Below are 13,771 nucleotides of genomic sequence, written 5' to 3'. Positions count from 1 at the left end.
AAACTTGCCAGAATGACAACATGGAAAAGGTTTAGGGGTGAACTTTTTCTTATTTATTACAATTCTTGGATTCTTGTTTCTTTTTAGCAAGCAATGTGCAAACATTTTCAGTCAATTGCTTTATTGAACAAAAATAACATAAAATAAAATAATTATAAGCACGTTCAGAATTGAGCTGCGTCACTCGTTTGTTCACATTCGAGAAGCATAGACAGCCAGTCGCAGATACGACAGTAGATGGGGATGGTGATCAAAAGTACAGAAATGTGCCTGCACCTCAAATATGATATCGAGTTAAAGAATGAAACATCTGTCTTTATCCAATTAATCGATATTCTGGAATAATACTTGATTCTAAAAAACATACATTTGAGAGCTGCAGCCCTAATGCGGATGTTCCGATTCCAAAGAGCAAGCAGCATCAATGATTTTTTTTTTTTTCCTACGCGGCTCAAGGAATCACAGTCGACAGGCAATCCCCCCCGTCGCTGCGATCGTTTCTCCCGTGATGTACGATGCCTCGTCTGTGCACAGGAAGGCCACCACTCCTCCGATTTCGTCCGGTTCGCCAACTCTGGACAGACGGCAAAAAAAAAAAATGCACGGTCACGCGTCGAGATGCAGCTTCAAGATGTGAAAGAGAAGTGAAGCGTACCTTTTGATGCACATCTGCTCTTTGAAGTGATCCATGATATCGTCATTTTGCCACAACTAAAAGAAAAATAATGCAGTTGTAACAAATACAATATAAAGAATTTGACTTTGTTTTTTCCTTTGGACTTAATCACTCATTCATTTATATTTTTTTTTAAGGGGTTTGGGTTCATTGTAATGTGTTAATCCAAACAATGGAAAACAATCGGAGACTAGGTAGATTTTAAAAGAGCTCATTTCGTCATATTAAATCATCCACGCCCCACTCATAAATAAAGACACAATAATGTAATTATGTAAAGAATTCAAGTCCGAAAGACAAACATGACATAAATCTCTAGAAGTAAGAAGCGGACGTCTTACCGGGGCGCTGAAGTGTGTTTTGATGATGCCGGGGGCCACGCAGTTCACCCTGATGTTGTTCTGAGCCAACTCGGGGGCCAGCGCCCGGGTCAGACTCACCAAGGCGGTCTTACTCACGCTGTACGCACCCAAGCCCTGCGGAATCGGCAAGCCCAGCCCACACAAAAAAAGTCCAAATACAATCTCGCAAATGAGGCTCATCGTCTTTGGTGTCGATCGTCTGACCTGCATCGGTTGGTAGGCGGCCACGGACGACACAAGCACGACATTTCCCCCTCTAAAAGAATTACAAAACGTTTTTTAACATTTCAACGTAAGACAAAGATAATCACAATCAATATTCCCCCGTCATTTAAAAAAATTAAATGGCCAATCTTGATCTGTTATAAAGTTAAACATATCCAGAAGAACAAAGTATCGTAAAAAAGGTAAATTATTACTTATTCTAGTATTTTATGTAAAGGAGTTCATTTTAACTATATGATACATGCTTGTTTTAATGTTATTTGTAATTTAGTTATAATGTATAAATTATTGGGGTGAGAATGAAAAAGGTGAAATTGTTGAAAGAATATTTTTATATTTTATGGAAAAATTTCCTTGGGGAAAAAAATTACGTTTTGTTATGTAGAATTAATTGAATTATGATTTATTAATAACTTGTTTTTCTAATATTTTGGGGGCTTATGTACAATTAATCAATTAACATATCACATGAGAAATGTATAAAAAAATAAATAAATGTATTTATTCAACCAATTTTAGGGATGGAGGAGAAAAAAAAACACCCAGTGCAACAAATGTAATGTGCCTCTTGTTGTTTCAAATCATTTTTGGCTTGTAACTCACCCCCTCTTTGCCATATGTGGCGCCACCATCTTGGTCATGAGGAAGGCCGATTTTACATTTATGGACATAATCTGAAAATGAGCGAACGGATGTTAAAATTGTTTCCTTAAAAAAATTTTAAATAGTCCATTCTGGAACAAACCTTGTCCCAAACTTCTTCCGTGGTGTCCATGAGGTTTCCAAAGAAAGGGTTCACCGCCGCATTGGATACCAGGATGTCAACGCCGCCGCACTGATCCAGAGTCTGCATGTAATAAACGATAAGATTTACATTGCATCTGGGCACCATTCATAACGCTGCTTTTTTTTTTTTTTTTTGACACCATCTGAAGCAGCCGTTCTCGATCGCTTTGGTTCCCGACGTTACATGTGGTGCCGGTGACTTGGATGTTCTGGCTCTGCAGCAGGGCCACGGCCTTGTCCACGCCGGCCTGCCGCCTGCTGCTCACCACCACGTGAGCCCCCCGCTTGCCCAGGGCACGGGCTGTGGCCAAGCCGATGCTGGATGCGGAGGAGACGGGTTATGACCTCTGAAATGTCTGTCTAGAGTGTTTTCTTTTGAAAGGCAAAAAAGCTTCTTACCCGGCCGTTGAGGCAGTGACGATGGCCACTTTTCCAGCAAGACTGCTCTGAGACATGTTTCTTCGGCCTGAGACAGGAGTGGTCCAAAGGCACCTGAAGGCAATCCTCAACATCACCTGCTGGGTCACAATCAGGGCCCGGGCTTAAAATCAGCCAGCGCGAGAACCCGAGAGTAATTCAGTTGTTAAAAGGGTTTATAATTGCCTATTGATGACAAATGGCATCAAAGCACTTTTTTTTTCCATCCATCTCAAACTCACCTCACTTAAACATAGTTCCAAGACAAAAAGATACTGCCAAAGTACTGATTTTGTTGCAATGAAACACAATAATAGAGACTACATTTTGTTCTGACCAAGCAATCAATCAAAACTGTGACGTCACAGTTGCGTTGCGAATAAAATTTGCTCCATAAAAATTTCGTCCGCACACTGCTGGAGTGGAACCAAAAACCTGATGTTTAAACATAGCTTAGCAGACTAGTAAGCAGTTGTGTTCTCTTGTCACAATTCAACATAAACCAAAGCAATCGTCATTAAAATTCAAACAAAAGTGACATTCATTGAAATAATAATACAAAAAAAGAAGTCAAGACCTTTAGACTGCTCGCACTGCGTGCACTGGAACGGCTTTCTTTTTTTTCCGGGTAAAAAAACTTCCACAATAAAAGCTTACATCCTATGGTTCGGTTCGTTTGGTGTATTTAGACTTCCTTAGAATTCATTATGTCACTCATTCTATCCTGTATATTTTTTTAATGTCGATTTTAATTTACACCTCTCGATCGTTTGGTTTTGGGCTATTTTTATCGAGTCCTTAAAAGCACCTCCCGGCAAGGAGCCAATCAGAGAGCGAGAGAGTTGGCCGAGTGATGCGATCTCACAAGTAAATGGATTGCATTCATCGTGTTTGGTGCTGGACGCCGACGGTTCCGTGTGGTTTGTAGATCGCACAAAGCAAGTCAGCGTAGGAGAGGGCGGAGATCATTTTGTTGTCATCGGCCGAAAATGATTGAACGCCAATGGCCACTGTTTTTTTCACGCTTGAGAAGAAGCGCCTTCGCCTCATCACGCACTGAACGCCGATGTGAAGTTTGCCGGCAAATTCGAGGTACGAAGCTGATGTAATGTTTTTTTTAATTCTCAACCTTACGCCACGGCGAGCAAACCACGAACGGTTTTTGACCTCCTTTGTGTGGTGCAAATGCTGAACAAAATTAACGTTTTGGTACCGCGAATGTTCGCGAGCTAGGCCGCGCTAGTGAATTACATCGCAAACCGGGGACGACATTTAACATTTATCCGGTGCAGCAAACGACGAATTCGGCCATCATTTGAGCGCCGAACCAGATGCTAAGCTAATATTAGCGTCTAACGTTTCTGGGGCGTGGAATGACGGGACAGGTGGAGCTTGCTGTCGGCTCTATTTGGACAGAAAGTGTGCTTGTAACTTGTAAGTAACGGTTCCGAACGACTCGCAGGCCCAACGTTCGTGATTGACAAGGCAGAGACGATGTGAGCTGAATGGACCCCAGTTGAGCGACCAGTCCACTTGATTTCGACGTTCTTCGAGACCGAATAACGCTGCCAACTTCGCAGCCATGTCTGTTTCTGTAAGTATCGAAACGTGTCAACATTGATTCTTTGCACGGCTCTTTTTGTGGACGTCATATTTTGGCTTTGGGGTCCCACATGGCACTGTCCCAGGGGGGGTGGCTTTAAAAATGAAAGGAGGGGCGAGGGGCTTGGCAATTAAGCCCTAAACTGCAAAGGGACAGATGTGGCTCTCATCCCCCATCCCCCCTCCAGTTGCTCTCATCCCGCTCATTACCATTAAGCCGCTCTGTCCATTTGACCAGTGATCCTTATTTGGCCCTTCGTAGTAACTGCATGTTTTAATATTTTAATTTGAGACCTGGCAGAATGGTGGGCACGTGGTTCGGATGCTTGCCAAACTGTTCTGAGGTTTGGCATGAGAATCTCGAGTCGGGACTTCTCTGTTCTTCGTGCGCTTGCCTCAGTTTCTCCAGATTCCCAAATGTTGCACGTTCGGTCTATTAATGACTCAAAGTTGTCCAACGGTCAGAATGTGAGTGGTTGTTTGTGTATATGTGCCCTGCGATTGGCTGGCGACCAGTCCAGGGTGTACTTTGCCTCCCCCCAAAAGTCCTGTAGGACTTGGGACTATTGAAAATGGATGGATGAAATTGGAACTTGAGTCTATTATTCCTCTGACGTCCCTCTTCTCTTGTATACAAGGCGTGAAACAACCGAGCTGATTAGCATCGCCATCAATGTACTTGTTGTTTGGGATGCACAAATGTCAGATTGTCTCGCCCGTCTGAAATAAGACTATTAAAAACCTGTCGATTATTGGATCGCCTTTTAATACGTGTCCCCTCCCCTTCAGACGGTGTTGGCGAAGGCGCTCTTTGACAACACAGCAGAGAGCCCAGAGGAACTGGCTTTCAGGAAGGGGGACATCCTGATGGTTTTGGAGCAGGAGCAGAGCGGCGGTCCCGGCTGGTGGCTCTGCTCCTTGCACGGCCGGCAGGGTATCGCCCCGGCCAATCGTCTGCGCCTCCTCCAGACCGCCCCGGCCCCCAGCCCGGACTCCGTGTACTTGTCTCCCGGTCTACCGCTGTCCCGCGGTAGCGTTGATGACGTAGACGCCATGCACCGCTCCCCACCGGCTGCGGGCGAAAGCCGAGGACCAGGACCAGCTTTGAGACCCGGTGAGCTTTGCAAGACGGACGGCGGTCGTCCGCGCTCGCACTCCAGCTCCGGATCCGGATCCCGACCCAGGCCTGAGTGGGATATCGGAGTTGGGGGTCGTCCGCGCTCCCCTTCTCTGAGAGGACGGGGCACGGATGTGGCCGGAGCGCTTTATCAGACTCCGGCGAGCCCGCTACCCACATCTGCTCAGCATGCTATGAAACCAGGAGCTCAAATGGCTCCAGAGTCGGTGTACCTCTCCCCAAGCGGAGTGGCAAGAGCGAGCGAGGATTCTGAGGACACCACATACCTCGTCCCTCGCGAAACGCTAACGGCGGGACCCTCTGATGACTGTTACTTGGTGCCGAAAGGAACGCCACTTGCCGGTGAGGATGTTTACCAAACCCCAACGGGAGGAGTTCTGGCTGCCTGCCCGAATGGCCCGTCCGCAGTCAGTGGAACTCAGCCGTCTGAAGTGGGTCAGGACATTCCTGGCATGTACCAAACTCCCTCTTCTATGGCGGTCAGCCTTCAAAGAACTTCATCGTCCCCCGCCCAAGCGCCTCCCAGGCCCCTCCTCAAGGGTCCGTCCCCAAATCCTGCTGTAGCCAGAGGAAAACCGGGTCTGACGTGCCACCGGGGGTCGCCTTTGCTGGTTCGAGCCGGCCACCCTCGAGTTCCCGGATCGCCAAATTTCGCCCGGAAGCCCCCGCCGCCGGCTCCCCCGGTAAGGGGAGTCACACGGAAAGATGGGCAACAGACCGCACCTTTGTCAGGCGAGTGCGCCTTCACCCCGGGATCGCAGGCACAGGAGGTGAACCGGCCGACGAATCGGGACTTGGAGAAAATCAACAGCGCGCACAACGCCAAGGGGGAAAAGCAAGATTATGCAGATCCTGTGAACGACCAGGTTTGCGTCCCGTATTTTCAACACTTTATTTATTTTTCCTCTCATCACAACGACATTGCTGTTGGACGCTTACGTAATTTTTGTTCAGTGTGTAAAAAGTTGAGTTTTAAGGTCTAAAATGTTTATCATGTTGCATGGCTTCATATTACAAATATCAATTGTTGTTCTTGTGGTTGTTAGGTGTATGACACGCCACCGAGTGGGCGGTGGCAGCGAGCGGCGCCGACAGTCGTGAGCAATGGCGATGACGGCATCTATGACACGCCTCGCACCGTCCCACCGCACGTCGACTCCGAGACAGAGGTGATGACGGCTTTTTCAGTTGGCGTTCTCTGTCGATGACATTTGGTTGAGCTGCTTGGAAAAATTGTCGAGTGTCGTGTTTCCGCAGCCACGTACTGAATGTTGCATTAAAAAAAAAAAGTATTTTAAAAATACTCTGAATCAACTGACTGTGCTCGCGCCAAAGTAATATTTGGTACCGTGTTGTGGTATCTTGTGCAGAGGAACTATATTGCGTGTTGAGGAGTTTCATTTAGACAAAAATAGCGCTTGTGGCAAAAGTTACATTTTTTTTTCTTCCGTAAATTCAAGTCAGAACAAGTGCACCTTTCCTGGACTGGATTTCAAAATGTCATCCAACCAGTTCCTTAGCGCCCCCATTGCAAGTCCCTTATTGGTGTCCCCCCCCCCACCCCCCCCGAGGCGATTCCACACCTGTCTTGGCCTGCTGCGGTAGCCCGTCTACCCGGTCCGAGGGCTGCTGCTATTTTCTATTTTCTCTCGGTCCCGCCCATCTGCTGAGGCCGCCGCACCAGTGGTCTCGCTTTAGTGCTCCTTGAAAGCGCGTGCCAGCTGCTGGATTGTTTTTGCTCCAGTTGCTGCATATGCGTTGACACAAGGATGTTCGAGTGGATAAATATATCCCGGCCTTCGTTGGGTGGTTCGAGACACTTTGATGCATCTGTGTGTGGCGTCCCACAGGTTCTTACTTCGGGGGAGGCGTGCACATGCGTTTAAAAGTCCCGCCAGTTCACTTCCTCATATGCCGCCACGGTCCACTTGAGACAAAACACTCTCCGTTAACTGCGTAGGGGTGGGGATTAATTACTGAGTCCTGCGCACATAGCAGGAAAAAAAAAAGGATTAGAAGCACTTCTACTGCTAGTGCGCGCGTGTGTGTGTCTGTTTGTGAAAAAAAAAAGCACAATCTTCAGCAAAAAAAAAATCATTGATTTAAAATGGACAAAAAAGCTTTTATTACTTTACAAAATCTAATGACTGTGGTAACGTCATCTTCCACTAAAGCTTTCACCAAGGTAATAAATGAAACCATCAGCCGAATAAGAAGTTGAATGCGTGGGAATTAGTATTTGTCTGCACACACTTCCCTTTGTGGTTGGTCGGTTTCTTCCGAGGTAGCCGTTTTGAACAAAACTGACAATGACTATTTTTTTCCTGGTTGTTGTCCAAAACGCATCCTTAACTTTCAATTTTGAGGTCACATAATACCGCACGGCTCTGGCAGAGGCAAACACTTTGCAGACAGTTCCAACTTTTTTATTCATAAATTTAATAGCAATTTTCGATACTTTAAAGTTGTTCATCATGCCTAAAAAAAAAAATAAATAAAATTACCGGATGTTGGAACCGACCAATAGCATCGATTTGTGAAAAAATCTGCAATTGACCATATATGGACATGCACGTTTTGTTGTCAGACAGCCATGACGTACTTTTTTGACGCGCTTTGATGGCATCTTGGCGTTGAGGAGCTTTGTTAAGACGAAAGTATTGTTTGACCGTCAAATTGTGGCATCGATAGACGCTTAAAAACCTCTGAGGGTTTTTCCCTCTCTTCACGTCATTCCATCTCCTTCTGACTCGAATGAGAATAAGCAGCCCTCGGAGACGGTCAAAGGCTGTCTGGCTGATAAGAAATGCGTTATTTTTCCACTTGCAGGTTTATGACGTGCCGACCATAACGCTGAATGGCTCCACATCCGAAGCCCAACCAAGCGGCGGCGTGGCGGCCGACGCCGATGACGTCTACAGCGTTCCCACTCTTCCGGGTGTGCCTTTGGGTGCCGGCGAGTCCACCGCCAGCCTTTGCGGCGAGGAAACGAGCCAGAACGCTCAGACTTACTGCGTCCCGGGCTCGGACAAGCGAGCGAGCGCGGGTGACCAGCAGCGCGACTCCCCGGACTGCGGGATCTACGATATGCCCGCTCTGAAAGCCGAAGTTATTCCGCACTCGTCGTCGTCTTCCTCCACCTCCACTCGCCGTCTCTCCGTTTCCAGCAACGGCTCCGGGGACGTCCAGTGGCGGGCCTCGCTCTCCGGCCTTGTACACGGCGTGCTGAGCGCCGCTTCCTGCTCGCCCGCCGCGCTCTCGTCTCGGGATCTGGCCTCGTCGCTAGCCGAAATCCTGTCCGCGTGGAAAGCCAGCCACTGCGGGGACCCTCCGCCGCCGCTTCAGCAGGCTTGGGCCCGCCTCGCCGACCTCCTGCCCGCGTTATCGGCGATCGGCAACGCCCCTCCGTCGGAAGGACTGCTTTCTCTGGTCCAGCGTTCCCTGGAGGAAAGCGCGCTCCTCTTGCAGGCTCAGGGTCGCCCCCGACTGCCTTCCCAGGAGTCTTTGTCCCGCAGGCCGCTGCCCGCTCTCCCGGTAGCGGACGGGAAGTCGAGCGGCGGCGGCGGGATGGGCTCCCGGAAGAGTAGCTGGATTCAAGAAAGGCCTCTGCCCCCGACTCCTCAGCCGGCCTTCCCCTTGCCTCCCACTTTGGCCACGGTGACGCTCACGGTCGGCCACGGCAACGGAGACGAAGATCCCAGCAACGAATACGCCGGGATCGGCTTGACTCCTGTGCCGGCCCTCGTTCCTAACGGGGACAGTGTTGGATATGTCAAGCTGCAGGTCAGTTGCTTTAGTCAAATGAATGACACAGACGGAAATGAAGGACATGTTCGCTATAATTATAGTTTTATAAACGTTAAATGTGGTTACAGACAGTTTTTCTTTTTTTTTTTTAAATCACTTTCATGAACGATTATTTGGTTAATTACGTTTTTCCAGTGTTAGTTTCCGTTAACTGTACTAATCTTGTTAGATGCTGAGCAATTGTTGTTCTCATTCATGCCGTGTTTTGACTGAGTGTCATCCGTTCTTCTCCATGTAGGGAAAACCGGAGCTTCCCCTGGCTCAGAACGGACAAACGATCAGTTCCGAGCCGAGAGTAAGTTGCCGCCGCTGATGCTTTCTTTCACGTTTCTACGTAAAAATGTAGTCGAAGCCATCTCGTCGAAGAACATGTCTACGTAGATTATTTGTAGTCAATAGAAAATCCGGCCCGGTGAGTGACATTGCATCATTTTCACGGCCAAGTCGTCTCGAATCACTGGCAGATGAGTCAAGTCTGTTTGCCACTGCGACTCAGGAACAGTTTAGGATTTTTCAATATGCTTATTTTTTATTTCGTTTTGACTTTTTTGTTTTTTTAATTGAGTATTTGCAGCAGGTTTGTTAGTTATTGGTTTTTATTTTTGGAAAATAGTTCATTTTAGTTTCAGTATTAGTTTTAGTTTTTTAAAATATCTGCAACATTCGTCAAGATAAAATTAAAGTGTAGCGTAAAAAAGTAAACCACAATTCTCAAACAACTTTTTTTTTTTTACCTGTCTTCTTCTGTACGGATGGACAGCAACTCTGAAATAAATATATTTCAAATGAACCCCGAAAGCTCACGTCTGACCTTAATAAACAAAGACAAAGGTCGTTTTTTGCTTCGTGGTACTTTGCTTTCGGTCGTTTTAGAAACGTTTCAATTCGTTTTTTGTATTTTTTTTTCCTCAGTAGTCCAGCTCGTTGGCTTCCTTCCTGAACCTCCTACCTAGCGATCCTGTCCAAATGTCTTTATTTTTTTTTGTCTGCGGAAATCACCATGGTCCGTGTCAATATAAAGACATCACGGGAGTTTGAGACGCCATTAGCAAGTGTCATTTTATTATCCCGTCTCCTCTGGAAAAGCGACGTCTGCATTTTTGGGCGACGCGCTCGAGTCCTCGGTTGCGCCCCGGCGAGCCAACAAGAGCTCTCTTGTCTTGGCTAACAATTTGGCCTCACATCGGACAACAGGCCAAAGACAAGGAGTCTTTCAACGGACGTTCACTGACGCGCCCGATGGAATTGTGCTCGCCTGCGTCTCCCGGCGCGCCGTTTGTTCCGAGCGCCTTTCGTCGCCGGTCCGCTTGACGTGAATTCAGATGTCGTGTTTTGTCCAAACGTTGTCTTCAGCTGACGCCGTCGCCTCCCCTGCCGGTGTCCCTGTCGCTGGAGGATTCGGAGTTGCTGTCCTTCTACTCGTCTCAGAGTCTGGCTCACCTGTCCTGCCTGGCCGACGCCATCGACGTGCTCTTCACCAGCGTGCAGGGCAACCAGCCGCCGCGCATCTTCGTGGCGCGCGGCAAGAGCCTCATCGTGACGGCGCACAAGCTGGTGTTCATCGGCGACACGCTCTCCCGCCTCCTCGCCTCCGGCGACCTCCGCGCCAAGGTGCCGTGGCCGCCACACACTCGGCCCGGCCATCCTTCCTTCCCGTCCCCGTTTGGTTCCTTCCTTCTTCCCTTCGTACTTCCTTCATCCTTCCATCTTTCCTTCTTTTCTTCACTTACATCCATTTCTTACCAATTATCTGTCCTTCCTTCCCGGAAGCCCCTTTTCTTTCCTCACCCTTTCATCCATCCTTGTTTCCTTCTTCCCTTTCTTCTTTTCTTTCAACTGGATCTCCTTCTTTTTCCTTCCATCCTTCTTTTCTTTCATTCATCCTCCCTTTTAATGCATCCTTTTTCCCTTCATCCAATCTTCCGTTTACCATCCTTCATTCTTTGCCTCTATCCTTTCTTTCTTTCCGTCTTTCATACCTCCCTGTTTCCTTCTCTTTCTGATTCTGATTGAGTTTTTCCCTTCTTGTTTTTTTTCCTTTCCTCGTTTCCTACCTTCCCTCCTTTCGGTCATTCTTTTTTCCTTCCTTGATATCATTTCAGTCTTTCTTCCTCGCCTTTCTGCAATGTTGTCGTAAATAATGTGCCCTATTCAGAAGCCGCGCAGGAATCGTTTCCTTACGGCCCTCTCCTCGCCCTTTGCAGATCACAACCTCCGGGGGTCGCCTCTGCCAGGCCTTGAAGGCGGTCGTCGTGGCGACAAAGGGCGCCGCACAAAACTACCCATCGGTGTCGGCATCTCAGGAGATGGTGGACCGCGTCGCCGAGCTTTCCCAGCAAGCCGCCGGCTTCTCCACTCTGCTCCAGCGCCTGGCCGAGATCTCCTCGTGATGTTTTGGGACCACCTTGTTGACACTACACACCTTTTCTCTCTCTCTCTTGGAAAATGCCTTATTTTGTTCTGACACTTTTTTTGTTTGTTTGTGTCTTCTTCAGTTGTGTGGCTTTACTCTTCCTTTTCCCCTCTCGTGCATCTTAACTTATTGAGGACGGGAAGCTGCGCTTTGGGCCTCCGCTTTAGAATCTATCATTTTCTCAACGTTTTAAATATCAGAGGTGGACGAGACTCGAGTCTGGCACCAGTTGCCAATTTTCGGACTGAAACTTACAAACGACTTGAACTACATGACTTGAAGCGTCGGTTTACATTTGAGAATCCGCAGATTTGAGATAGTCTGACATTTTGTTTTGTGAAAAGAAAAGTGTTACGTATCGTGCGCACAAACTTGACGACCTACCAGTATGCTGTGATGTTAAAAAACAAAACGGTTTTGAAATAAGGATTTGTCGTCCTCAATTTCAGCTGAATCATCTTCCACTCGAAAGATAATTTGTCTTGAAGCTCGTGTGTTTATCCTCGCTGCAACTGTAGTTTGGTGGAACTGAGACTCAACTGGCTTGAAATTTAGCAGCCACTCCAATTGAATTGTTTGCTTTTTGCCTCAACTCACTTGACTTTCCCAAACGTGAGCTGCACCCCGAAATGTGTTGTTTCTTCGGCGTTGCCCCGCAAAAAGCCTCTTTTGGATGAGATGCTCTTTGTGACTCTCACTCCCACCTCTGCGAAAAATAGCTCCGAAGGACACATTGCCGTTCTGGTTTTGACCTACTTTTTAACCGCTGTCCCTCAAAGGCACTTTGTCGCCACCACTCCCCAGGCCGGCTTGCGCTCATGTCGTGTTTGTGCCAGACGGCTTCCCGCCCGACAAGAATTGCCGTTTGCGTGAACGAGTCCCGGGGACGAGTTGCCCCGGGGCTTTGACGTTCAAAACCTGTGAACCAAGTTTACCCGTCACTGCACGTTGCGACGTGCTTTTCGACGGTCGCGTGGCACCAAATGGTGGCTTGTGCTCATCCGATGTTTATTTGTCCACTTGCGATCTGATGAAAGTGTCGTCTTCATCTTAGCTTTCATTCTTCCTGCATTCCTTCTCTTTTTAAAATCCTTTTTCATACCTTCCTTCTTTCTCTCCTTCCTTTCATAATGGCTTGTTTTCCTCATCTTCTGTCCTTCATTCCTTTGTCCTTCCTTGCGTGTATTCTTCCTTTCCTTCTAACTTGCCTCCTTCCTTCGTTCCTTCTTTCGCCCATCCGAAGCTATTTGCATCCTTGCTTCCTTCTGTCCTTCCTCATGTTGTTCCATCCTTTCTTCCTCCCTCCCTTTCATTCTTTGAGCTTTCCTTATTTCCTTGCATATTTACTGGCCTTGTTTCCTTCTTTTCAGCCTTCCTTTAATTCTAACCTTTCCTTCCATTCAATTGTTTTTCCCTCCCACTCTTTAATGCTTCCTTGTTTTTTTTCTTTCCTTTCACGCAACCCTGTTTTTTTTCCTTTCATTATTCCTTCCATTCTTCTGTCCTTTCTTGTGTCCTTTCTTCCTACCTTCCTTCCAACCGTCTTTCCATGCATACTGCTTTTTTTTCTCCCTTCCTTGGTTTGGTCTTTCTTTGATTCCTGTTATCGTTGTTTCATGCCTACCATCCTTTTCTTCTCATTTCGTTCAACCTGTTCTAGAGCCATTCCTTCCAAACTTTTTTTACTTCATGCGGTCCTAATATCCTTCATTGTCACCATCCGTCCTTCCTACCATCCTGCCTTTCCTTTTCGTAAAATTCCCCCATCCACTTCTCTTGTCTCTTGTCCCACGACCGTGTGCATGCGAAACCCATCAACCAAGTTTACCCGTCGCTACACGTTACATGCATGTCTGGCGCCTTTGCTTTGCTTTTTTTTTGGGGGGGGGGGGGGGGGGGTACATTAGCGTGGCACTCAGTGGTGGGCTGTGCCCATGTTTCATCTGCGCTCAACAAAGATGGACCATCATCAAGCTGTTTGCCGAGGCTACTAATCAAGTCTGAATTCGCATCATATGAACTCATCAGAATTATTTACCTCATCCTTTCCAAGCATGCTTTGAGGAACCTTCCTGTCCCATTTTCTCTGCTGTAGTGTCACCTTGTGGATGTTTGAAGTATTAATGGAAACTACACTTAATACGAGTTTGAAGAGAAGCAAGTAACCTTTATATTTATTATGATCATATTTGTTTTCTTTTTTTTTTCCATTCATAGCTTTAATATGATTGATTTTTATCATGCACATTTTTGTGTGATTTGCTTTGGTGCTGTATTGCAGTGGTTCTCACAATGGTCGCTCGAAGGGGGTGCGTTTGTAAACCGCTCTTCCTCTGTTCACAGCC

At 47.3% G+C, this 13,771-nt stretch overlaps 2 protein-coding genes across 6 annotated transcripts; one reads left to right on the top strand and one right to left on the bottom strand.

Annotated features, from left to right (window-relative positions):
- Positions 1-199: 199 nt before the first annotated feature.
- dhrs4 (dehydrogenase/reductase (SDR family) member 4) lies at positions 200-3,413 on the bottom strand. 5 transcript variants are annotated; one of them, XM_088293352.1, is made up of 9 exons: positions 3,044-3,413; positions 2,449-2,541; positions 2,190-2,367; positions 2,009-2,110; positions 1,867-1,937; positions 1,243-1,294; positions 1,018-1,152; positions 656-711; positions 200-574 (listed from the first exon to the last, which is right to left on the bottom strand). In XM_088293352.1, exons 2-9 carry the CDS (start codon positions 2,502-2,504, stop codon positions 460-462), a joined length of 765 nt encoding a protein of 254 aa, XP_088149478.1. In that variant the 5' UTR covers positions 2,505-2,541; positions 3,044-3,413; the 3' UTR covers positions 200-459. The 5 variants fall into 5 exon arrangements, with proteins under 5 accessions (XP_088149478.1, XP_088149473.1, XP_088149476.1 ...); XM_088293347.1 differs by having other exon boundaries at positions 2,449-2,564; positions 3,044-3,378; XM_088293350.1 differs by lacking the exon at positions 3,044-3,413 and adding an exon at positions 2,709-3,037 and having other exon boundaries at positions 2,449-2,590.
- On the top strand, positions 3,267-13,317 carry efs (embryonal Fyn-associated substrate). The gene is made up of 8 exons (XM_088293345.1): positions 3,267-3,558; positions 3,929-4,060; positions 4,858-6,072; positions 6,253-6,375; positions 8,036-8,989; positions 9,252-9,308; positions 10,367-10,624; positions 11,218-13,317. The coding sequence occupies exons 2-8, from the start codon at positions 4,049-4,051 to the stop codon at positions 11,401-11,403; spliced, it is 2,805 nt and encodes a 934-aa protein (XP_088149471.1). The 5' UTR covers positions 3,267-3,558; positions 3,929-4,048; the 3' UTR covers positions 11,404-13,317.
- Positions 13,318-13,771: the final 454 nt, after the last annotated feature.

This window comes from Idiotropiscis lumnitzeri, chromosome 4, assembly GCF_059441095.1.
Source record: "Idiotropiscis lumnitzeri isolate Australia: NSW breed Sydney's pygmy pipehorse chromosome 4, RoL_Ilum_1.0, whole genome shotgun sequence".
Taxonomy (NCBI): Eukaryota; Metazoa; Chordata; class Actinopteri; order Syngnathiformes; family Syngnathidae; genus Idiotropiscis; species Idiotropiscis lumnitzeri.
This window is presented reverse-complemented; position numbering and strand designations above follow the sequence as displayed.

Coding starts and splice junctions, on each gene's coding strand:
- dhrs4 (XM_088293347.1), bottom strand. CDS start 2,561: ATGTTGAGGATTGCCTTCAGGTGCCTTTGGACCACTCCTGTCTCAGGC. Junction 2,368..2,448: donor GTCACTGCCTCAACGGCCGG/GTAAGAAGCTTT, acceptor CTCCGCATCCAG/CATCGGCTTGGCCACAGCCC. Junction 1,295..1,866: donor CCACATATGGCAAAGAGGGG/GTGAGTTACAAG, acceptor TAATTCTTTTAG/AGGGGGAAATGTCGTGCTTG.
- efs (XM_088293345.1), top strand. Junction 6,073..6,252: donor CAGATCCTGTGAACGACCAG/GTTTGCGTCCCG, acceptor TGTGGTTGTTAG/GTGTATGACACGCCACCGAG. Junction 10,625..11,217: donor CCGGCGACCTCCGCGCCAAG/GTGCCGTGGCCG, acceptor CGCCCTTTGCAG/ATCACAACCTCCGGGGGTCG.